Source organism: Polyergus mexicanus, unplaced genomic scaffold, assembly GCF_030449975.1.
Source record: "Polyergus mexicanus isolate NDT 795.1 unplaced genomic scaffold, iyPolMexi1.0 SCAF_16, whole genome shotgun sequence".
NCBI lineage: Eukaryota > Metazoa > Arthropoda > Insecta > Hymenoptera > Formicidae > Polyergus > Polyergus mexicanus.
Window position 1 is genome coordinate 4074926 of NW_027223336.1, and position 25261 is coordinate 4100186.

Genomic DNA, 25261 nt, shown 5'->3' on the forward strand with positions numbered 1-25261 from the left:
AATTACTAAAATAGGATCTTCCCCTTACCGTGATCCTCTTCCATATTATATATATATATATATAGTTCTTTGAGGAGAAATCTTCTAATTTGGGCTCTGAACAATTTCAATGTAAATAAACTATATAATATTAATTCTTGAAATAAAAGTTTTCCTAAAAATGGATACTCGACAAACATCTAGGAGAAGGAAAGAAAAAGAACTAATCCGCATATAAAACACGACAGATTCTCCTTCAGACTTCTCCTGCATTCTAATCAAATACATTCGTATTCGAACATCGCCATCGATCGAAACGAGACGTAGATCGCGCGTTTCGAATACCAATCTACATTCCGCGTATGACAGACGCGAGCGACACGCGGAAGCGCGCGCATGCGCGGTAGCTAGCGTCGAGCGTTTCGATTGGCCGCGCGCGTGACGCGTTGACGAATCGCGGGCGCGATCCGATTGAACAACGGCGACTTGCGCGATCTAGTTGCGACTTTAAGTACTACGCGCTAGCGTCGCGTGATAGATACGATTCCATCGCTCGTACGCCGCTATCCGGTTACCGGAGACGCGAGACCGGTCGGTTTATCCAGGTTTATCGTGAACACCGGATTCTCTCGTTCGCGTCATCCTAAACGTTTTCGACATTCGAGATTCGAGGGAACGCCGATTTCTTCTCGTGAACGTCGACGCGCCGGGAATTCGACGCCGCATCCGCGCAGCTGCGTGCGCGATCGAGAGCACGCACGCGCGCCAGTCATGCGCAAGTGTATTGTATGAGCGCGGATCGTCGGGCGTTCTCGCGTACGTGTGTGCGAGCGCGACCGCGTGCGGGCGGTTCCCACACGACGTCTCGTTCGTGCAACAAGTGTCAAGAGGAGTAGGAGGCATCGGCAACGGTGGTTGCTTCGCACTGTGCGGTGGCGTGGAATACTCGGTGCATGGTGCTGGTGGATCGGTGCGCGTGACGGATCGGTTGACGGCTCGCGACCATCACCATCGTCATCATCGTTATCGTCATCGCGACGTGCTGAGAGGATTCGTCACCGGCGTGGGCGCGGGATGGGCTGCGCCGTGAGCACCACCGGCGAGAAGGAGGCCGCCGAGCGGTCCAAAAAGATCGACAAGGACCTCCGCGCTGATGGCGAGCGAACCGCAAGCGAGGTCAAGCTCCTGCTGCTCGGTAAATGCCCTTTCCCTTCGAACCCCAGTGTTTCCGATACTGTCTCGCTCTTACATGACGAGAGGAGAACGGATGTAACCCGCGATCCCGCTTTCTCGCAAGACGATGGGAAATTTGCATCCCCTACTCGATGATGGTGATCTCCTCTCTCTCTCTCTGTCTCTCTTTCTACTCGTACCTCGCCTTGTATCGTGTATTGGACATACGCTCCCGAAGGCGCCGCGTAAACCATGATCCATAGAATTAGTCCGTTCCTCTTATCGTTAGCTACGTTCTCCGCTTACATTCTCGGGTAGCTTTTTCCATATTCTCCTACTCTTCCAAAAGACAATCGCGAATATATCCATCTTTCGTTTTAAAGTAGAGAGTAACGTAGTGTAACAGATTAATTATTTTAGACTCTATTATTTAATATTCGTTTCATATAAATATACATATAAATATTCCTTGACATTATTATATATTAAAAAAATTCTTGTGGTGGTTTAATATTTTTCTTATGAAATATAACGTTCTTTTAAATTCGTTCTCCCTTCTCGATGCGAATCTGTTGCAAGGAACGATGTGTATCTCTCTTCCGCGACTGTAGATCCTACTCAATTTAGTAATATCTTTTATATATATTTTCTACTCTTCTCTTTTTCTTCTTTCAAGAATCGCTGAATATATTTCAATGCGTGTAGGAATTTTATTTTTTTCAAGAAAGACCTTTAACTTTTTTTCTCAGTCATAAACTCATATTTGTACAGGAAAAAGGAGCTATAAACGCGTGTGGTTTATAAGAGCAGGTGGCCCTAATTCAAGCGAAGAGCGCTTTCCTAACGTTTCGTCATGACAGTGTCTTTCGGATAATACGCTTTCGCGATTGCATGAATTCTGCGGTATCCTTTTTCGCGACCGCTTCTCGAAATGTATGTGTGTATATATATGTGTCATGTTTCACGTTTTCTACATTATATTTGAAAATCTAAAAATTAGATATTTTAATTTGCACAAAATAGTGTTATTTTAAACCATAAAAATCTGTTGTATACATTAATTTAATTCTGTAAAATATATATGTTCTATAAATTATTTTAATTACGTAAAATATATCCTACAATAAAAATAATATCAAAAATAGCGCCAATTGAAAAAAATAAACGTTCATAAAAATATTTTAATCAAAAGAATTTAATACAATATAGTTGTCTAATTTTCTATTTATGTGTATCATATTTCACGTTTTCTATATTATATTTGAAAATCTAAAAATTAGATATTTTAATTTGCACAAAATAGTGTTATTTTAAACCATAAAAATCTGTTGTATACATTAATTTAATTCTGTAAAATATATATGTTCTATAAATTATTTTAATTACGTAAAATATATCCTACAATAAAAATAATGTAATAACAAAAATAGCGCCAACTGGAAAAAATAAATGCTTATAAAAATATTTTAATCAAAAGAATTTAATACAAAATAGTTGTCTAATTTTTTATTTATGTAGATATGTGTGTCATATTTCACGTTTTCTACATTATATTTGAAAATCTAAAAATTAGATATTTTAATTTGCACAAAATAGTGTTATTTTAAACCATAAAAATCTGTTGTATACATTAATTCAATTCTGTAAAATATATATATTCTATAAATTACTTTAATTACGTAAAATATGTCCTACAATAAAAATAATGTAATAACAAAAATAGCGCCAACTGGAAAAAATAAATGCTTATAAAAATATTTTAATCAAAAGAATTTAATACAAAATAGTTGTCTAATTTTTTATTTATGTAGATATGTGTGTCATATTTCACGTTTTCTACATTATATTTGAAAATCTAAAAATTAGATATTTTAATTTGCACAAAATAGTGTTATTTTAAACCATAAAAATCTATTGTATACATTATTTTAATTCTGTAAAATATATATGTTCTATAAATTATTTTAATTACGTAAAATATATCCTACAATAAAAATAATATCAAAAATAGCGCCAATTGAAAAAAATAAACGCTCATAAAAATATTTTAATCAAAAGAATTTAATACAATATAGTTGTCTAATTTTCTATTTATGTGTATATGTGTGTCATATTTCACGTCTTCTATATTATAAAATATAGACACGCTTGTGAATGCGAAATTGCTTTCGTTATTTTGTCCGTTTGCGATTTAATTGTTTCTTCACGAGAAAGAGAGAGAGAGAGAAAATATGGATTTTCTTAGGAAAAAAAAAAAAAAGTTACGCAGCATCCCGAACCTATTAACTTATCCTATTAATTATAGAGAGTCATAAAATTATGTATATATCTATATATTATGTTTTTAAAATATTGAAAAATTGGAATATATTTTTTAAATCCATGATTAAAAATTTATTTGGTGTCATGAATTCGAAAAAATGCGAATTATTTAAACTATATGAAATATGTAAATATTTTCAATATGACATATTTCTGGATTTGAATTAAAAATTTTTAATATTTCTCTATATTTTTCTCTAAATATTTCTCTATATTTTTTAACATATTTCAAATATTATTTAAAATTACCTCAATACTTATTAATCACTAAATATTAGATATTTAATATTGATCATTCGATATTATATATTTTGACAATAATGAGTGATTTAATATTGCTTAATATTGTCAATCGAAGAATTTCAAAATTTTTGACAAGTTTGACAAGTTTTTGACAAGTTGAGCAAAAACGCGGATGAATGGAACGCGTGCAATGTTACGGGAAACTTGAATCATCGGCCGCGTGTGAATCACGAGATTACGTCTCTCCAAGAGACATAATACATATGTCTTCGTCTTACTTAAGGAAAAAAATATTATTCTTCCTCGAACGAGAACGAGTAGTCTCCGACAGGATGACTGGCTAAATCAATCGAACGAAACTTTATAATGGAAAGGCCGATGATTAATCGGTTAATTGAATTCGTTTGTACGACCTAGCAAAATATCTCAAGTGCGAGCGTATTTGCATAGATTCGTATTGATTAAAAAATAGCTGTCAGTCATACGTCAAATAAATATTAACATTGTAAGATGTGATAACAATTTTAATTATTATGTCAAGGAAGGCTTGGCACTTTCTCGATCATATCACACTCTTACTCGAGCGATAATCTCATTTACATAATCCAACAATTATTTTGACTACGTATATATATATATATAATATACTTGATCATTGATTTAATATGTAATATATATATATATATTTTTAAAATTCAAGGTGCTGGCGAATCTGGCAAGTCCACGATAGTGAAACAAATGAAAATCATTCACGAGACGGGCTACAGTAGAGAAGAATGTGAACAATATACAAAAGTAGTATACAGCAATACAATACAGAGTCTAATGACAATAATAAGAGCTATGGGGGAGCTTAGGATTGATTTTGCTGATCCCAATAAAGCGGTAAAGTTTGTATGTCTTTCTATTAAATTAGTGCAAAAGATTTATTGTATACATATATATCAAAAGAGTAAAACTTTGAAATCAATATATCATATATCATATCCAATTTTATTTTTTTCACATCTAGAAAGTAAATTTATATATTTTTTTTTTTTCCGAAAAACTTATCAATAGTTTTATTTGAAACAGAATTTGAGAGAGAGAGACGATAAATCTTTTTGCATCAACACTCGACAACATTGCTCATTATCAATGGCATTTTATTCGTGCCCCACTGACATTAGGTAATATCGGCCTTGTGTTTGCGTTATAGGATATGGCGCGACAATTTTTCACCCTCGCATCGGCAGCAGAGGAAGGTGAACTAACAGGGGATCTAGCGCTATTAATGAAACGATTATGGCAGGACGCGGGAGTGCAGCTCTGTTTCACGCGTAACAGAGAATACCTGCTCAACGATTCGGCAGCGTACTATCTTAACGCACTTGACCGCATATCGCAACACAATTACATCCCGACGCAACAGGATGTTCTGCGAACGCGTGTAAAGACTACGGGAATCGTGGAGACGCATTTTTCCTTCAAGGGTCTACACTTCAAGTATGTTCGACGTGTACTTTATCTATTACTCAAAGATATTTACATTGACTTGCGATGTTTCAGAATCTATCGTTTGTATTATCACATTTTGATTTATTCCTTCGACAATTTGTATATAAAAGTACATTCATTGTATGTATTGGCTTGCGATGTTTCAGAATCTATCGTTTGTATTATCACATTTTGATTTATTCCTTCGACAATATGTATATAAAAGTATCAAAGATATTTACATAATTTGTCTTAATCTAGTATTATGTTAATTGATGATATTGATTGAGTCATTCATTGAATTATTTCTAAACACGTGCGCGTCAAAAAGTTTTTACAAAAGACATTATTTTTTAATATATGTATACATATAGAGAGTTACTGCTTCTTGATAGATACACCTTTTTAGGCGATGAAAAATATTCATTACAATTATATAATATTTTTTATTAGAATTTAAAAAATTTAATAATTATAATGTATTGTAATACAGTTACACATTATAATGTATTTCTTCTTTTTCACAGAATGTTCGATGTCGGTGGCCAACGATCCGAGAGAAAAAAGTGGATACATTGTTTCGAAGGGGTCACCGCGATTATTTTCTGTGTCGCTCTGAGTGGTTATGACTTAGTGCTGGCAGAGGATGAGGAAATGAATCGTATGATAGAATCGATGAAGTTGTTCGATTCGATTTGCAATAGCAAATGGTTCGTCGAAACGTCAATCATACTGTTTCTGAACAAGAAAGATCTGTTCGAGGAGAAAATTACCAAAAGTCCGCTAACCATCTGCTTCCCGGAATATAAGGGTGCTAACACATACGAGGAGTGCGCTTCCTACATTCAGATGAAATTCGAGAATCTGAACAAGAGAAAGGATCAGAAGCAGATTTACACGCACTTTACGTGCGCCACAGATACGTCCAACATACAATTCGTGTTTGATGCTGTAACAGACGTGATAATCAAGAACAACCTGAGTAATTGCGGTTTATTAAGCTAAGTATTCAAATACTCGATCAGAGCAAACTGTTGAAAAAAACAGAAAGCGTATATCTCAACACATGTTGACGATTCGTAGATCTTTACAAAAACACAGGGGAATGACGAAGAGACTGATCGAAAATTCTGAAAAGTGTATCGCGTATCGTTAATAACGTTTAAATAGGAATATCCATATTCGATCATTATTCGATTATTTTATTCAGACATTAGGCTCTTAAAATATTCTATTGCAGTATGACGTAACTTTTTTACTCGATTCTACTCGATTTCTAGTTTTTAATGAACTGTCCTTTGTACAAAATTCGTAATTTTGTCGAGATTTCTATAATACGTATATGCTATTCCTTAATTTATTGGTTCTACTTTCGGCGATTAGGTATAAACAAAGTATTCTCAAATTGCAAAGAAATTATTCATAATACTCTCGAGAATCAGATGTCAAGATAAAGCATTTTACGTTATCGCCAAAAACATTTTTTTAATGCACTGTTTAAAACATTGCAGTAATTATATTTTTAGGAAATTAAACAATGCATTGAGAGAGAGAGAGAGAGAGAGATGTGATTATTTAATCATATCTTCAAAAAATTTTTATTTTTGCGACAAGTCATTGTGTAAACGTATATCTTTTCAGTATAACAAATCTTAACAATCTTAATTTGTTGAGAAACGCGAAAGCAATAAAGTTTGCTTTGAAGATATGTATATATATTGAAGATGAAAATAATTATATTATATAAATTAATTTTATTAATGCACGATTTTCCTATAAATATAATTATTTAAGACAATGCGCAAAAGAAAAATTGAGGCAATAATGTTAAATATATAAATATGCATACCGCACTTTTACTCCTGATTAAAAAGAGCAAATAAAGTGTTACTTTATTTTTGCTAAATGTATTTAACTATACTAACCGAGAACTCTAGATAGCTCTATTAATTTAGTAATACTTCTTGTATATAATTTATTACATACACTAAAAACGACTATATGCTAAATGGGAATGCGTTTCCATATTTCTGCTCATATCCATTTGTATTATGACAAGTAGAAATTCAATATCTTAACGACGGACACAGTTCTCTGTGTTTCTTTTTCTACAGTATATATTTATCGATTTGAGAAACAACTTTTTTTGTACAAGCTTCGTTTTTTATACATGTATTATAAATAATAAAACCGAGATCATTCTTATTCCTCGATTTGTTGAACCGATGAAATGACAATATTATTAGTATTAGTGCAAGTTCAAATCAAATCTCTTTATACAGTTTAGATCAATAAATAAATTTTTTTAAGATTATAGGTTTTCTTTCTTCCCATCTGATCTCTTTATTATTCGTAGATCATTCAATACATATATACATGTTCAATGTTTTACATCTTGTGTATTAGATGAGGATTGATCTAATTAATAAAACGCATCAATTATACATACAAGTGTGAAAGGAATGTGTATTGTTGAGGTGCTGTAGGATTAAATTTATATTATAGATGAGTGTATGTAAGAAACAATTTTCTCTACATATATCATTATATTATTTTTGTTATACTAACAAAACACATTTTTTTTACACATGTGTATATGTCCATTTTCCCGCTATTAGAGCCACCTTTATGTAAGTAAGCTGAAAATAATGGAAATTAAGAGAGAAAATAATATAAATAATTAATATATACAATTTATAATAATTAACATTTTGACTGTCACGTCGTACGTATTTTTCTATGAGTTATGATATTATGAGTATCAACTTTTGCTCTTCTGTTTAATTTGCATTCGCATTCGTTGTTCATTATGTGTAACACAACAGTCAAAATGATAGGACATTTATGTATCGTGCATAGTAAGAAATATGATATGTCTCCTGAAAAACAATCGAGAGGATTTAAGAAAATAAATGTAGGTGGGTATGTTGGACCCATCGGGACGGACGCTTTAGAAACGTTCATGGAATATAAAATGTAGGAACTTTAAAATCAGGAGAGAAATAAATAAAATTATGCATAAGAGGATCTTAGATTATATCTAAATTAGCCGCCTTTAAGATAATCGTTCTAGCTTCCCTGTACAAAAAAAAAAAGCGCAATTCATACAGGTGAATGATTATAAGAAATATATATAGGGTGTCCGGTAATAACCGTATCATGTCTCGTGTGTATATAAAATGAGTTAAACTGAGGAGAAAATCTTTACCATTTTATGATTTTTGCAATAATTGAGAAATTAATTAAAAAAGATCGGTCAATTCGCGCGAGTATAAGCGCGCAGTGAGAAGAGATAACTCATATGTAGTCGTTAGAATGCGAGAATCCATCTTTATTTACTGCTGGTACGTAATCGTTGTCATTTGTAGAGCGCTTCTCCCAAAACTTTGTCACGCCTACGGGACCATGTTATTTACCGTTCTACCTGCACACGAGAGATAATACGGTTATTACCGGATACTCTGTATACATATTTTACACTTATGAAAATACTGCTATGTTTGAGTTTTCTGTTCCTTCTGTCGTACTACATATAATTATATGTAAAATTAAAAGCTCCTTGGAATTTCTTCTCTTAGACTATTAAGATACTGCGAAGAAACTCCTAAAACTTTATATAGTAGAAGCAGTACTAACATCAAGAATTACATTTTAAATTATATCAATATATGATGCAAGCAGCGACAACTATAACATTATTACCGCAAGTATCTTGCCATTTAAACTTGATGGATCACTAATTTCTTGATATATTCAATTTGATAAAGCTTTCAAAACGCGAATTACGAACATACATATTAAATCTCTGTGTCATATCAACAACCAGATATCAATTGGATCTTTGAAACAATAGTTATCTGCTCTATTTAAACATTCGGAGTGAAAAAACAACAGCTTTCTGCATCACCAATATGAAATGAGGCTCAACAGGATTAATACGTATATTACTACCAACAAGAAAAATACGGAATATTGATTTGGCAAGCTCAAGAACGGTCCCTATGAATACAAATCTACAATTAATTACGCTCGCAATATCGGAGATCGAAAATAATTATTTCCGATTTGATGATTCTATTCTTAAAATAATCACAGAATAAATTTCTAACTATCCTATTTATCGCGAATCTGAAACTCAGTTTGGAAGCAAGGGCTCATCGTCAATTATGTTGACTCGTTATTAATTTCATAAATAATCACGTGCATTAGATTAATGCTAAATAAATGTATCGGATACTTGGTGCCGAGAATATTTATCTTACGTCCATTTTTTACTGAGGATTTCTGGCCGGAATGGGCGGCCCGCCGGTGGTTCTCGCTGGAACGGGTGGCGGAACATTCGGCGGAGGTAAACTTGGCGGTGGATGCTGTGGAGGAGGCGGGGCTTGCCTGTGCGGCAAGGGGGGAGGTATCGAGCTAGGCGAAGGTCTGCTCGACGGTTCCTGAGGCCCGTCCATACGCGGTAACGGCGGTGGTGGCCGGTTTGGTACAGGATAGCTGGGCGATCCGTCCAGTATTTCTTCGTAGATGACCGAGTCAGGCGACAATCTCTCGTCATGTTGATCCTCGAGCGTCTTATCTGCGGCCGGTTGCGTCATGGAAAGTGGGAACTGATTGGGAACCACGCTGAAGACACCCGCACGCGGTCCCTGCTTTCGCTCATGAGCAGGACTCTTCGGTGGTTGAGATGGTCGTCCCGGTGGCGCCGGTCGCGGAGGTGGAATCATGCCATTAGGACTACCTCTGCTGGGAGACGGTCGTTCGGCCATCTCCAATTGTTCCAATCGTTGCATGGGGCTTCTCAACGGCGAATTCGCCGTAAACTGCGCCACCGTGGTGTTGCTACAGATCTCGATCTCTTTCTCAATCAATTTCACCCAGTCGGGCGATTTCAGCGACAGCTTCAGTGTCTGGCCGCATACCTGCGTCATACCCTTTTTCGCCGCGGACAGGGCGCATTGACCGTCCCTAAATGTCACCCAGATAGTCTCACCGACGTAACGGACCAGGATCGCCTCGCCGATATGAGATAGATCCTGTATCAAAGCGAACATAAGATTGTTGTCGAACACGCTATCCATGTCTTCGATATCCTCCACCGCCTTGACTATTATTGTGCCATCGGGCGGACCCAAATCCTGTATCACCTCCTTGAATACGCGTTCGCGTTTCTCGGGATCGACACAATGTACATCTATGTCGATCGTTGCGATTACCGGACGATGATCGCTCTGTTTCAATTCTGCTCTGCCGTAATAAACAAGCTTTCCAGGATTCCAATCTGTAGGCGAATCTAAAATATAGCGTGATTGATAAATACAATTATATATTTGATACATTAAATATAAATAGAATGTAATACAGAAAATAACTAACCAATATCAGGTACTTGCTTCCTACGTTTCCAGAGAACTCTATCCGTCCATGCGGGTTGACGACATTTCTCACTGGTATCATAATCATCCGAGAATAGATCGTATTTATATGTAGGATCGAAATTGATAGGTCCTTCCAAGAAATTCTTGAAAACGTTACCCTGCTCTTGTTGAACCTTAAAATTGGAAATCTCGTAAAGTATATATTATTAGAAATTACACATCTTTAAATATAAAATTGATTAAAAAACTTGTTTCTTTGTTCCTATATAAATCTAACATCGGTAAATAAGAGAGTAAACTTTTTAAATTAACCTAATATGATACAGTACCATTAATTGGTCGTATTGCAATATCTGATCCAGTTCTTTCTGCTTAATCAGTTCTTTCATCTCGTCTTTGTCCATGTCAACTCTGTAATTGAAATCACCGCACCAAAACACATAATCGTGTGTATTCAGGGTTCTGCCCATGGGAAACGCTATCTTTCTTGTGATCTCGGCATAATCGGCATTACGTTCGTTCACCTGCGACTGGCCAGCAGCGAAGTGCGCGCACACAAAGCAAAAGGATGTGGAGTAAAGTACGCATCTGATCGCCGCGGCGCCCTTATTACCGGTTGCGCCACCCAATCCCGTTTTCACGCAATCCACCGCCACGTCTCGCAGATATGGCGCATGCACAGGTCGTATAAAGAGATATAGGCAGACGCCGACTAATTGCTGATACGTCACGAGAACATACTCCGTGTTCTTGGATAGAACCTTTTGCAATTCATCTGCCCAAGCTTTCGCGTTGTCCGAACTGGCGGCCATGATATTGCTGGCGTTCAGATCGACAATCTCCTCGAAACCAATCGCGAATATATCCACAGGGACATCATTGTCTACATTATCTTGCTCTAAAGATACTAAGGCTGGACAAAGAAGTTATTAAAAATTTAATTATAAAAAAAGAATCTTTGCAATATCATGTTCTTTCTTATGCACTTTACAATGATTCACAACAAGATAATACTTACATGATTTGCGCGATCCTAGGAATAACCAATCAGACAGAGATACATCCTTGTAAACTACACTTCTAAAGTGTTTCCCTCCATTAACGTTATAAGTACCGATGCTCACTCTGAGATTCATTGTAACCACGTATTCGTTATAGCGCTTGCATATCTCTCGTAAAAGATTTGGCGCAGCGTGTAACATGTTGGAAGGTAATAACAAACGTGCCCTATCAGCCAGTTCTGTGTTTAATGTTGAACCTAATAATAAGATATCGATCGCTTCCTGCTTATTGGAATCTAGTAAATTATTTTGTATCGTTCTAGCTGCCGATCTCGCGCCGTCCATCAATTTAGAACTGCCTTGGATGGCACCAGTGCCCGCGTATATTTTGCTGACCTCATTGCCGTTGTTAATCCACATTTGGCGAAATACCTCTTCGAATCTTGACACCATCTGCTGTTTCTCCATCAGTTTCAACAGGCTCATCTGCTTACCCAGCATCTCGAGCGCGAAGAATGTTTGCACGCAATTGGTTCTATCCAAGCAATCCAGACAATTGGTCCTGATAGTGCCGGTTTGCTCGAGAATCACAGTATTACCGGCCGCATAGAACATGGAGAACGATTCCAAATATTTTTCCACCTTCGCCTTCAGCTTCGAAAGATTTTTCATGTTTCCACCGCGGCATTCTTGGTGATAATCGAATAAAATGTGTGGCACATCCTTGTGCTCAGACATATTGTGATGAGTTTGAAACAACTGACTCAACATTGCTTCCCCTTCCTTGCTGCCGATTAAACTAGAGCCAAGGAGATTGACGATTATTTGCTGGCCGTATCGTTGCTTGATCATCTTTAAATGCCTATCGAAAGCGGGCGCGGAGGTTTCGAAACCGCGTGAAATTTTTACTTTGTGGGAACCGACTTGTATACCGGGTTGTTCCCAAAACAGCGGTACCGAACCCCTTGTCTGGACGTAAGATGTTACTTCGTTGTCTATATAGATTACTTGCTCTGTCTCCACAAAATTCGCCACATGTCCATCGTCATTGGTTCCTCTAACATTGAATCTAGTCAAATGATAATTTTTATACAATTTTAGTAGAAACAAACGAATAGTCCAGTAACACGAAATGTATTTAGTGTCGTATTAATCAGGCCATATGTTCTAACAATCTTGTTTTATATTACTTGCTATATGTGCGCGCGATTATGTATTAGCCATATGTTATTTCGCGAGCTTATCAAAATATATAGATATAGCTTATCATAGGTATTATATATTTCTTAATATTAACAAATAAGAAGATAAATATATCATCCTATATTAAATGAAGGAAAACAAACTTACCTGGTGCCAGCGCGTTCGCAACTTAATCTCGACATAAGCACTGCTCGAGCTTGTCTGTGTCCAACATATACAGTTCTAATCTCCACACTGCCACACATTGCTTTCAATAACCACTGACTTGTATCTACACCATATCTTAATAGATGAATATGTAACATTCGATTCCTGTAAATAATTTAATAGATTAAATTTTATTTTTTTGTCTCTATTTTATATAATAATATAAAATTTTGAGTAATAATATAAAAATCACATCTGAATTATGAAAAATTTTTATATCAAAAAATTGACAGAATAATTAAAAAAAAAAATGATGTGTACTAACCAGAAGAACCTATTATCCGTGGTTGTCGATTTGCATCTTCTTTGAGCACTTAGGGTGATATCAAGTGAATCCTGCTGTCCGGCAGACCAGGAGAAGTAAAATGTTCCCGAATTCAGAACCTTTCTGACTTCGGACACACGATCTTCCGTCCCCTGACTGTAGAACAGTGGTATAAAACCCGATTGTGTTATTCGAAAGACCTCCGACTCTCCTATTTTTCCCACAGAGAAGCATCCGGTAACCAGAACAAGATACAACAGTGTATTCTCTCCTGCGTTTAGCTGCAGAACACCCAGGCATCCATACGCATCCAACAATTTTGTGTACTTCGACTTGAGGGATTCGTGTTCTTCAACAGCTACAAATTGTATATCAACGTGATTATTGAATTTTTAATTTTTAATTAATGTATTTTGTTAAAAAATGTTGCTGCAGGATAATCTAAGCATACAGAATGGCACAAACGGAGCGGGGCATCCGAAAGAATCATTTAAGCATCTTTACTTACAAAGGACTGCGACCGCTTGCGATTCGAAGAGCAGCGTCTCCTTGCGATTTCGTTGTTCGAGTATGATCGAGTGCGGCTTAGGGGAGTCTAACTTCTCGTAGATGCGAAAACCCTTGCCCATCGCCATTGTTGCGCGATGGTGTCTTTCTGTTACGCGTGGCAACGACTCGACAATGCTCTACAATGTCTACAATGATCTGACAGTTCGAACTGTCATCCAACACGTTGCAACGATAGACGGATCGTCCGCTGACCGCGGCGACTGAAAAAATTTCCGCTGTCCACCATCGACGATACACCACCGAAGATCGTCAGCTCCACTGCATTATCTTGAACATGATACATGTGAATTTATTCGGCGCACTTACGCCCCCTTGGAAGACCCAGTAAAATCTCTCTCTATTCTGTGTACCATCTTTGACATTTCTTTCGATGACAGTTAGACAGCAAAATAAGTAAAGATGTCGGTCGCCATGGATTCTGTGAGAGAAAAAGCTCTTCAAGATTATAGAAAAAAGCTCCTAGAACATAAGGAAGTCGAGTCACGTCTCAAAGAAAGTGAGTACTCACGTTGATATCATGAATTTTATATAATTATTTTTATATATTTATTGCAAAGTATTCGAAACTTATAACCTCATTTTCTTTTCTGTCATTGAACTTTTTTTATATATTTGATCTTATAGATATATTTTTTATTGTGATCCCAATATATCAATATACTTCTTTATCACATTGTATATTTTACAAAAAGTTTATAAAGAAATATGATTATAAAAATATGTTATACTTTATATTTTTCTAGTGAGAGAACACCTTAAAGATCTAACAAAGCAATATGACAAGTCTGAAAATGATTTAAAGGCATTGCAAAGTGTTGGACAGGTATTGTCATTCTTTCCTTTGTTTTATCAAGATACAACATTTAATAATCCATCATTACCTTTATTCTATTTTACGAGTTTTTAATTTTGTAGATTGTTGGGGAAGTATTAAAACAGCTTACAGAAGAAAAATGTAAGTAATCAATTTATTTATAAGCAAAAATCAGTAAGAATCTGTATTTTGATTATACATTTAATGCTAATGATAAATATTTTAAACTTTGTCGCAATAACATCTTCATATTTGATAGCAAAAAAAAAAATTGTATTTAATGTTATGAATAGATATATTTTATACTAAATGTACAGATAAAATTATAAAATAAATAAATTATAAAATTATAATATATGAAGTGAAAGATAATGAAAAATTATTTTTAGTCATTGTAAAAGCCACAAATGGTCCACGTTATGTTGTTGGATGTCGGCGTCAGTTGGATAAAAATAAATTAAAATCTGGAACTAGAGTTGCTTTAGATATGACAACTCTTACAATCATGCGCTACTTACCACGTGAGGTAAAGAGAAATTTTCTAATTAATCCTTAAATAAAAAAATTAATCTTTTTCTACACTTGAAAATTTATTCTTTTGCTGTATTGCTGTTTTCTCTAGGTTGATCCGTTAGTTTACAATATGTCTCACGAAGATCCTGGTGATGTGACATATTCTGCAATTGGTGGCTTGAGTGAACAAATACGCGAATTGCGCGAGGTTATTGAATTGCCGTTATTAAATCCTGAGCTTTTCCAAAGAGTCGGCATCACTCCTCCCAAAGGATGCTTGTTATATGGTCCTCCTGGTACTGGAAAAACATTATTAGCAAGAGCCGTTGCCAGCCAGTTGGATGCAAATTTCTTGAAAGTTGTTTCAAGTGCTATTGTTGATAAATATATTGGAGAATCTGCTAGATTAATTAGAGAAATGTTTAATTATGCTCGTGATCATCAACCTTGTATTATATTTATGGACGAAATTGACGCTATTGGTGGGTACATATAAAACTTGCAATTAACGAAGAGATATTTAAGTTGAGAGAGAATTTTATGGATAGATATTAATATTTGTTTCTACATATATATAGGTGGCCGTAGATTTTCGGAAGGAACAAGTGCTGATCGAGAAATTCAGAGAACTTTGATGGAATTGTTGAATCAAATGGATGGGTTTGATTCTTTAGGTCAAGTTAAAATGATAATGGCGACAAATAGGCCTGATACTTTAGATCCCGCGTTATTACGGCCAGGAAGATTGGATAGAAAAATTGAGATACCATTACCTAACGAACAAGCTCGTCTAGAGATTTTAAAGATACATGCCTTGCCAATTGCTAAACACGGCGAAATCGGTAAGAAATTTGTCAGCTACATATTTTGCAATATTCAAAATATAAATATCTGTTATTTATAAATATATAGATTATGAGGCAGTGGTCAAACTGTCAGATGGATTCAATGGCGCTGACTTGAGAAACGTATGTACAGAGGCTGGGCTGTTTGCGATACGATTAGAAAGAGAGTATGTAATACAAGAAGATTTTATGAAAGCAGTCAGAAAGGTTTCTGACAATAAGAAACTCGAATCTAAACTAGATTATAAGCCCGTGTAATTCAATACAAATTGATTTACTATTTTATGTCTCAAAAGTGACATTAGATGTTTATTAATTTCAATATCAATCCATGAGTTGGATTATTCATTATTACTTTGCTATATTATTTCTCCCTTTCCTGATAAAATTTTATTCTGCAAAAGTTTACTTAATATTAATATTGGTGAATTTTGTATGATACAAATAGTAACACAAGTACACAAAATTATTAATATCAAATATATACCTTTATTTCTGGTTTCAATCATTTCAATGTTTGTACATTCTATGAAATATCAAACACACACATTGTATTTATAATATTTGTAATAATGATATTATAATCTATTCTATATTGCTGGCAAGCCGAATTTTTTTCCTTTCTAAATATTCTTGTATATTGTCATATTTTCTTTTATATAAAATTGGGAACAAATTTTGTTTAACGATAGTATTTTTTAGAGTTTTCCAGGATTTATTAAGATGTTTAATTGTGTCATTTAGAGCATTATGACTTACAAATCTATTATTTTCAAATTTGTATACTTGTAATCCTCTATCTATTAATATCCATAAATCCTGTTTGTTTAAAAGACATTCCATTGGTTCAGCTTCAATAATTAAGGATTCCAAGTAATTTACTTCAAATTGTGTTTCGTTGTTATTAGTAATGTTATAAATTAGTATTACTTTACTACTATAAAAGCTTATTATAACTAAAGATTTCATCTTACTAAGATAAGATACTCTCAAATGCTTAACGGGCAATATATCTACAGATTCGTCATAATGATAATCTCGAAGATCTTGATTAAATTTCTCAATGTCACATTTCGCTATTTTATTGCAAAAGCTTACAGATATCAGTTCAGTTCCATGTTTATAATCCCACAATTTAAGAACTCCATCACCTCCACACGATATTAAGATACTCTTCTTGTGAGGTAATTCTGAGATATTTGTTACAAATTTTGTATGGCCTAAACAGTAAGACATAATGTTGTAGCTATTCGGGAACATGGAGACTCTGATCTTTTCGTCTCTGTCAGTTGTCAAAATATATTTCATATCCTCTGTAACCAGTACATCGAGTAGCATTGACAAATGGCCCAAGATCAAAACTCCACTTTCTGTTGGCGAGCTGGTGGAAAACAGGTAAGCATCTCCAGCTTTATCAGCAACTACAATATCATTGTAAAGAGAGAATTTCACTTTGCTCGCAGCTCTGGCAAGCGTCCGATTAGACAGAAGCCTTGAGTTTTTTGTCTCGTACAAGCACAATTGCTTGCGATTTGTGCACACCGCAAAGTATCTTCCATCCTTCGAGAATTTAACAGACGTTATCATGTGATAAGTCTCTATATCCACATTGTTGTGCACGTCTATTTTCTTATTTGCTTCCAGATCGGGCAAGACTATCACATTTTCGGTGCCATTATCAATATTATGTATTATTACGCTTTCGTTATTGCACAAGGCTACGCACGAGTCATATACAGAAAAACTCATAACTGGAATGTTTGTAAAAAATCTTCACTCTCAAAATAACGTTGCGTTCGATAATAAATGAATATTTTTAAATTACTGTCAAAATGAGAAGTCTGAGAGAGACAATGACCTACATGTGACAGGCCATGCGGTCGTTTTCTCATGGAACGTTGACGTTTACCCAATACGATAGCGCCATTACATTTATTTTTCGATAATGTCGGTTAAATCGCCACTTGGTGCTGTATCTATAAATTAAGTAAATCAGAAATACGAAATTTACGAAATTATTAAAGTACATTTTTTATTAGCTTCACATTTTAAAGAATAATACTAGCGTTTAGGAATGTCTATCCCGTTTTAACACCTACTATCGTAATTAAAAACATTCGCCTCTGTATGCGGTAATATAGTGCATATGTGTGTACGAACATACGAATCCGCGAATCGGAGCGGAGCGCGATCGAATGCGTCTATAGTCTGTGAGTCTGTATATATATAGTTCGCCGAGGACTTTCAAACATCCAAACGTGAAGAGGCAGGTGACAGATAGGTCGGAGTATCGTGCCTCTCGTACCTTGCTTTTTCGCGCCGAATATTATAGCGATTGTTAATCGGGCGACTACGCTCGATTTCATAGACGCGATCCGAGCTATAAATATCGGGATAAAACGCGCGGCGGGATTTAAATTTGGAGCGTAATCGAACGGAACAGCCGGCTCGACGAGGCATATAGAACGAGGGCTATTTTAAAACGATATTGGAGGGATCCTTTTTATGACGGATTCGGTACGAGGCGACGCGTGTGCGATCGACGATCTTCGAGGATACCTTCGCCCGTCTTCGCCGTAACATATCATTTAATATGGGGATAATCCTGCCGAAATTTCGGGTGAGTACGTCGCCGAGAGTCCTAAGGATTGTTGTTCTCGCTTGACATTTCGTGTCCTTTGAGGTTAGTATCATAAATTCGTTAAATGTACACGGCACCCAAGGGCATCTTATTTACTTCCCGCGAGGCTTAATTTTTTTACGAAATGAAAAACGATCGTGATAGACGATCGCTGAGTAATATTTTTAAATGTCATTCGTGGCTATTTATAGCATCCGTTTATGCCGGATGACGACAGGCTCGAAGTGTTGTAAAGATTGCGTTAGACATGGCGCGAAGTAAGAATTTATTTAAACGTGACTCGCTTATTTATATATAAATAAAAAAATATATTTTGTTCGTTCAAAAATTCTATAAATCTTTAATCCTCGATGTTTCATCATACGGTGTAATTTGGTTACCGCCATTTTTCATGAGTAAACAAAAATTGACTCTGTATTCTATAATGTATTCTATAATGAGATTGTGAAAACTAGACATTAACATTCAATGATGAACTTTGCTCTGATTTATACGTGTCACAAAAGAAATTATGGATGTACGAATGGCATGATGTATAAGTTGAAAAAATGGATGATTTAAATTTATGCAATATATTTGCTAAATATATTGGATTGTTATTCTTATTTCTTATTATTTAAATTTAATTATAAATATTAATTGCTATTAACTAAAGATCTAGATCAGAGATATTTAAATATAGAAATTGTAATTTTATAGATAATAACATTATTGTAAGATTGATTATTAAAATAAGTTACCACTCATATCTCTAATCGCATAAGTTATCAATCTTGATATCATCAATTCTAATTTGTACACATTATATGTTCAGTTTAATGTGTTATTGAAAATGCACTGTAAAAAAATTTATTCTGTATATTTATGTATTTTCTTTTACAAAAAACAAATGTCTTTGGTAATCGTATCATAATTTTTGTTGAACATCCTATGTGAAAATATATTTTTAGTGATAAGTATATATTTTTATACAATAAGTATATATGATAAACTGTAATATACATTGAGATAATATTTATGATTTTCAGAAAAAGAAGACAACGATTGAAATTTTAGAAGATCTTGATGCAGTAAGTATTATCTTATTGTTGCTGTATATGCATATAATATTACAAAATAGCATCTTGTAATGTTCTCTCTCTTTTTTTTTTATAGCAAATTAAAGAGACCCAACAGTATGCACAGACTATGGAACGGAGGCATAAGAAGATAGTGGGAACTATCATCCTTTATGGAGTTGTTCTTTGTATTATGATAGCATTCGTCTCTTATTTCTGCTTTTTTCCAGCTACATTATATAATCAGCTCTTTTTTGTAACACTATTACTATCTTTCCCAATTTTGTAAGTTATGTTGTAAAATCTAATTATGAGATATTTTTATATAATATAGATTACGTAGAGAAAATCACAATCAAATATACATTTTCCTTTTTTTAGAATATTTATAATAAAGAAAATTGTTTCATGGTACTATAATTGTAAAATTACTAACAATCAGGAAAAACTATCAGAGATTGTGTCAGAGAAAAAGAAAATATTAAATGAAGTTACTGAAACAGAAACTTATAAGAAAGCTAAAGAAATATTATTAAAGTTTGCACCAGATGAATTAAACATGACGCCTGTGAGTAGACTTACGTGTTATTGTTATAATTTTTTGAAATATGAGCTAAATCATGTTTGAAATCAATCATAATCAATTCAATCAAGTGTGATAATACTAAATAATAAATAAAGTTTTTAAAATAAGTTAAAAAATATATAAGCTATATAATTTATATTGTTTTGTATTATTCTTTTCTTGCAAATAAGTATAATTTTATATCGTTATCTTTTATATTTTCTTTCTTTACAGTTAAGTCCAATGGTTTGTATTTGTCAGAACTTATTATATACATGAGCATATATAAGCATAAGATGTCTAAAAGTAAGAGTAAAATAAGATGGCAATTGCAAAAGACACAGTTTCACCCTAAAAAAATATATACTATTTATGTATGATTATATATAATAATATGTGATACATAAAAGATATGAAATTAATAATTTTGTTTTTAGCTTACTTCAAAAGTGTCAACACCGACAGAAACACCTCGGCGTCCTACAATACAGGCTGTATCTCCTTTGTCTGGATCTTCAGAATTGAGAAGAAGACCCATATCGACTCATAATGCTCGAATTGGTGTAACTAGTCCTGGTGTAGTGACTCTTAACGTTAGACCAATTAATCAGTCTCTAAATTCTCCTTTTCCGTCTAATGCTAGAATAATTAATCCTGCCTCCATAGGTTTTCGTAAGTAAATGTAATATGTAATTATATTTATAAAACTTATATTTTACTCATATGCTTTAGGGTATAAATTCATTAATTATATAGAAATAATAAACGAATGCATTTATAACTTAGGATTACCGTTACCACGACCTGTGCTGCCACAAGAAAGGAATATGATTGATCGTTTGGTAGATTACTTAGTAGGTGATGGTCCTTCAAATCGTTATGCTTTAATTTGTCGGCAATGCAATTCACATAATGGAATGGCTTTGAAAGAAGAATTTGAATATATTGGTTAGTAATATGTTTTTTTTTTAAAAGAATAAAGATTCCCCCTCCCCCCCTAAAATATATTTTGATAAATAATATATTATCAAAAAATTACATACATTTTTGCAGCATTCAGATGTTGCTACTGTGGTTTTTGGAATCCTGCAAGAAAACAAAAACCTTTTGCCCCAAAATTAGAATTTGATAGCTGTGCTGTAACTTGGAATACATCCGAAGCCACTTCTAACATTGCAGATAAAGAGCCAATAAAACTTGCTGAATTAGAAACGTGCACACAATCAGATACAGGTATGATATTTCTATTTTGCAATTTAATAAGAGCCAAATGCACTACCATTCTGCGTCTAGCTCTTATTACTCTGAGAAATTTAAAATTTATGTTTAAGCTTCGTATGATTTTACTAATGATATTTCTATACATATTGTATGTATTTGAATGATTTTATTTCACTCTATTTCCAGTAAAATATAAACAAAAAGAATACTGTGTGTAGATATCAGTATAAACACAATATAAATTAATATATAATAAATATAGTATTTGTATTTTTTTGTTTTATAGATTCGGATATTGAAGTAGTTGAAAGACCAGGCGAAACGTCTGATACTCCAGAATCAGAACCTAAGGAATTATTAAATGAGAATGAATCTGATAAAGTAGAGACGTGACGCAATACTCAATTTTTGTAATTGAATTTATCATACATAAAAATATTTTTATGAAATCTCTATGTGTGTATTTATTACCTATAATCCGTTTAATTTTCCCGCTTTTCTTAACTGTATAATACAATAGAAAATGATTGGTTAACGTTTCGTTTATTTATTTATTTATTTTTTTTTTTTACGCCGGGCATGTTGCTTTAACTAGTCAATAACGCGGATATTTGGATTAGATTTTTCGCTTTTGTGCGTCATACTCGATTTGAAGAGTGCTTAGTTGGACTAAAAAAGTTTATTTTTTATTTGGACTTAAAAAAGTTTAGTTTTATTTTTTATTTATTATTTGGTTTCTTATCGCGTTTCTAAGAATTATATAAGAATCATATACTCTTGTGTTCCATACTTGAAATAATAAAATAGATAAATAATATTTTGACTAATTGGCTTATTTCAACATGTGCCGCACGCATGCGCGAAAAACCAATCCGTGTCGCAGCAATGTGTAAGAGCCATAAGAATGATCTTTCGACGGCGTTCTCAAAAATGTAAGGCTGTATTCGCATAAGCGGATGTGTAAATCGACCTCAGTTTATGCGATAAAAATAGTACTCGTTTATCGGCGGACTATAGCTTGAGGTAAATCTAACGATTTTTTCGCCATCACTGTATATTCTTACGAAAAACGCTTATATATCGCGAGATCAGGCGTTGATCTTGGTATCTGCACTAATAGTATCGCGTGATACACCTTATTGTCACTGATATCGACGTGAGTTGCATCAAAGTTTTGATGACAAACTCCATATTTACGAATTTTTACTTTCTATACACAACGATGTAGAATCCTCCGGCGGAATCGTTTCGGTTACGATTTTAAGCGACAGCGTGACATCCAAAATCGATATCAATACGCTGTAACGTATCGTGATAGTTGTGTAAAAGTTATTAGAATTCCTATCGTGCTTAGCGAACTATTTTTTGGGTAGCTTTGTTGGACGCCATAATTACTACATTCATTTCTACAATAATACTCGTACGAAAAATTCACGCTGATCATCATGTAGACCGTCTGTCTATATGGAATCGATTTTTTGCCATGAAAAGTTGAATGTGTAATTTTTTATCTTGGATAAATATATCTTTACGACTTTATTCGAAAATCGCTTAAACATGCCTCAGATAGGACATGATTAAATCGGCACGTGGATATATTTTAAGGGCTCCGTGTATTCTATACTAAGATCTAATTCTTCTATCTAATAGAAATTATATAATGATACATTTATTTTTCAATTTATAGGCCAGTAAATATGCCAGAATTAACAGAACTTGACAAGGCGGCTAGTTCAGAGCCTACCAAGGTAGAGTTGGTAGGTAACGGCTCTGCGACTGATTCAGATTCAGACGATACTATACCAGAATTAGAAGATGCGGGCACTCCTGGCACTGTTGGGTTTCCTGGCACAACTGTCACTGGGCTTCCCATTGATATGGTATCCAAGGCTAAGCAAAGTCGTGGTGAAAAAAAGGCCAGGAAGCTTATGAGCAAATTAGGATTGAAACCGGTATGTCAATTATTGAAATATTCAATATTCTAACATACCTTTTTTTCACGTACAATAATTTTTATTTTTTTTATGTATATAGGTACAAGGAGTCAATAGAGTGACTATTCGCAAATCAAAGAACATTTTATTTGTCATAAACAAACCAGATGTTTTGAAGAATCCAGCTTCGGACACATATATAGTATTTGGTGAAGCCAAGGTAAAAAATTTAATCTACTGGCTGTATTTAATAATAAACATTATATATTTATTTTATGATGATTTAATGGTTTCGCATATTGTTAACAGAAAACAAATGTTGACAAATACCTTGGCAGACTGATATTTAATGATTATTTGTATTTATATTAATCTCAAGTAATATAAGTTTTACATTGCAACCAATTTTTTCCATAGATTGAAGATCTTAGCCAGCAAGCTCAAGTTGCAGCAGCTGAGAAATTCAAGGAACCACCAGTTATACCAGCGACTGAAGCTGGTGGCAGTACTACGGTAAGATATATTTAATTATAATTATGATATATTTATTTGGAAAAAAGTAATCAGAGAGAGAGAGAGAGAGAGAGTATGTAATATTATATATAATGTTATTTCTTCATTTTGTTACACAAGGTTGTTGCCCCTATACAAGAAGAATCAGAAGAAGAAGTGGATGAAACAGGTGTAGAGGAGAAGGACGTTGATTTGGTTATGTGTCAAGCTAATGTGTCGCGAGGGAAAGCTATTAAAGCTCTTAAAAATAATCAAAATGACATTGTCAATGCTATTATGGTGAGTTTAAAAAAATTCATTCACACTTTAATATTTGCTTTAATATTTCTGCATAATTATATGGTATGATGATTATGCTTCAAAGGTTTCGCTTACATGTTTTATCATCAGAATAAAAATTATGTTGAATATCTTGGCAGACTGACATTTTTTATTGCTAAATTATGTTTGATAAACATACAGAGAAACGAGAATCATTTTTTTTTTCTCTTATTTCAGGAATTGACGATGTGATGAAATTGCTTAGAAGTAGGTTGTACTGCGAGTAATTGACGTTCCGAGATCATAATTTTATCACGCACATCATCACAGAAAATGCCATTCTTCCTTTTATTCGATTGGAAAAGTGATCATGATATCGGGGAAACTGGATACACCTGTAATTGTCTCGAGAAATTCAATTCACATGTATATACAAAATTCGTGTAAAAGAAAAGAAAAATAAATACATTAAGATCACTATATGTCTGAGCCATGGTCCAGTCACAACGGATCGCCATTTTATAGGCTTTTTAAGAAGATATCGAGCAATATGCGACCAACACTTGCACATATATGTGTATAATCAAATAGGTATTATATATAATATATATATAATTTGTTGTTAATGTTATTATTATAGTATATTTTACTTATAATTGATTTAACAAGTATCCAATTCATAATTTAATATTTCTAATACTTTAAATAAGAAAAATATAGGTGTGATAAAATAAAATATTTCTTGAATATTAAAATATTAGAAATTACGTATGCGTTTGCTACAGAAAAAATACAACAAATATATTTATTCGATGAAAGAAATCATCTGTTGATAATATAGTTGATTATGAAATTTAGCATTAATCGAGTCGGTAACTGACATATATATCATTCAATAAGATTAGACGAATAATACGACAAAAATGATGATTCTTGCGATAACTTTAATTGCGGAATTAAGTTAATATAGGTGATATAAAATATACCTAAAAGAAATTTTATCATTATTTCAGACATGTACACTTTGAGCGGATTGATATACATAGTTGCCATGAGATAGCAGCACGAACAGCATTTTC

The 25261-nt window shown here is 33.8% G+C and overlaps 6 protein-coding genes across 12 annotated transcripts; 4 read left to right on the forward strand and 2 right to left on the reverse strand.

Annotated features, from left to right (window-relative positions):
* Nucleotides 1-501: 501 nt before the first annotated feature.
* On the forward strand, nucleotides 502-7425 carry Galphai (G protein alpha i subunit). Its single transcript, XM_070308576.1, has 4 exons — nucleotides 502-1174; nucleotides 4418-4602; nucleotides 4916-5202; nucleotides 5721-7425. Exons 1-4 carry the CDS (start codon nucleotides 1054-1056, stop codon nucleotides 6196-6198), a joined length of 1071 nt encoding a protein of 356 aa, XP_070164677.1. The 5' UTR covers nucleotides 502-1053; the 3' UTR covers nucleotides 6199-7425.
* A 100-nt stretch (nucleotides 7426-7525) lies between these two features.
* Nucleotides 7526-14046, reverse strand: Synj (synaptojanin). The gene is made up of 7 exons (XM_070308751.1): nucleotides 13756-14046; nucleotides 13248-13605; nucleotides 12923-13087; nucleotides 11590-12641; nucleotides 10901-11484; nucleotides 10570-10744; nucleotides 7526-10486 (listed from the first exon to the last, which is right to left on the reverse strand). Exons 1-7 carry the CDS (start codon nucleotides 13880-13882, stop codon nucleotides 9465-9467), a joined length of 3483 nt encoding a protein of 1160 aa, XP_070164852.1. The 5' UTR covers nucleotides 13883-14046; the 3' UTR covers nucleotides 7526-9464.
* Nucleotides 14047-14181: 135 nt separating this feature from the next.
* On the forward strand, nucleotides 14182-16533 carry Rpt4 (Regulatory particle triple-A ATPase 4). The gene is made up of 7 exons (XM_070308707.1): nucleotides 14182-14313; nucleotides 14561-14640; nucleotides 14733-14772; nucleotides 15021-15157; nucleotides 15254-15626; nucleotides 15723-15986; nucleotides 16057-16533. Exons 1-7 carry the CDS (start codon nucleotides 14217-14219, stop codon nucleotides 16245-16247), a joined length of 1182 nt encoding a protein of 393 aa, XP_070164808.1. The 5' UTR covers nucleotides 14182-14216; the 3' UTR covers nucleotides 16248-16533.
* Wuho (tRNA (guanine-N(7)-)-methyltransferase non-catalytic subunit wuho) lies at nucleotides 16483-18486 on the reverse strand. Of its 4 annotated transcripts, none has more exons than XM_070308709.1 (2): nucleotides 18089-18486; nucleotides 16483-17965 (listed from the first exon to the last, which is right to left on the reverse strand). In XM_070308709.1, the coding sequence occupies exon 2, from the start codon at nucleotides 17736-17738 to the stop codon at nucleotides 16575-16577; it is 1164 nt and encodes a 387-aa protein (XP_070164810.1). In that variant the 5' UTR covers nucleotides 17739-17965; nucleotides 18089-18486; the 3' UTR covers nucleotides 16483-16574. The 4 variants fall into 4 exon arrangements, with proteins under 4 accessions (XP_070164810.1, XP_070164809.1, XP_070164813.1 ...); XM_070308708.1 differs by having other exon boundaries at nucleotides 18035-18104; XM_070308712.1 differs by lacking the exon at nucleotides 18089-18486 and having other exon boundaries at nucleotides 16483-17740; nucleotides 17852-18076.
* Lnpk (zinc-ribbon metal-binding protein lunapark) lies at nucleotides 18207-21921 on the forward strand. Of its 2 annotated transcripts, XM_070308713.1 has the most exons (9): nucleotides 18207-18609; nucleotides 19659-19700; nucleotides 19786-19973; nucleotides 20070-20256; nucleotides 20488-20499; nucleotides 20691-20925; nucleotides 21040-21201; nucleotides 21307-21486; nucleotides 21761-21921. In XM_070308713.1, exons 1-9 carry the CDS (start codon nucleotides 18583-18585, stop codon nucleotides 21865-21867), a joined length of 1140 nt encoding a protein of 379 aa, XP_070164814.1. In that variant the 5' UTR covers nucleotides 18207-18582; the 3' UTR covers nucleotides 21868-21921. The 2 variants fall into 2 exon arrangements, with proteins under 2 accessions (XP_070164814.1, XP_070164815.1); XM_070308714.1 differs by lacking the exon at nucleotides 20488-20499.
* Nucleotides 21922-22380: 459 nt separating this feature from the next.
* Nucleotides 22381-24659, forward strand: Nacalpha (nascent polypeptide associated complex protein alpha subunit). Of its 3 annotated transcripts, none has more exons than XM_070308870.1 (6): nucleotides 22381-22497; nucleotides 23162-23426; nucleotides 23509-23628; nucleotides 23826-23921; nucleotides 24042-24200; nucleotides 24420-24659. In XM_070308870.1, exons 2-6 carry the CDS (start codon nucleotides 23172-23174, stop codon nucleotides 24432-24434), a joined length of 645 nt encoding a protein of 214 aa, XP_070164971.1. In that variant the 5' UTR covers nucleotides 22381-22497; nucleotides 23162-23171; the 3' UTR covers nucleotides 24435-24659. The 3 variants fall into 3 exon arrangements, with proteins under 3 accessions (XP_070164971.1, XP_070164973.1, XP_070164972.1); XM_070308872.1 differs by lacking the exon at nucleotides 22381-22497 and adding an exon at nucleotides 22527-22630; XM_070308871.1 differs by lacking the exon at nucleotides 22381-22497 and adding an exon at nucleotides 22695-22775.
* Nucleotides 24660-25261: the final 602 nt, after the last annotated feature.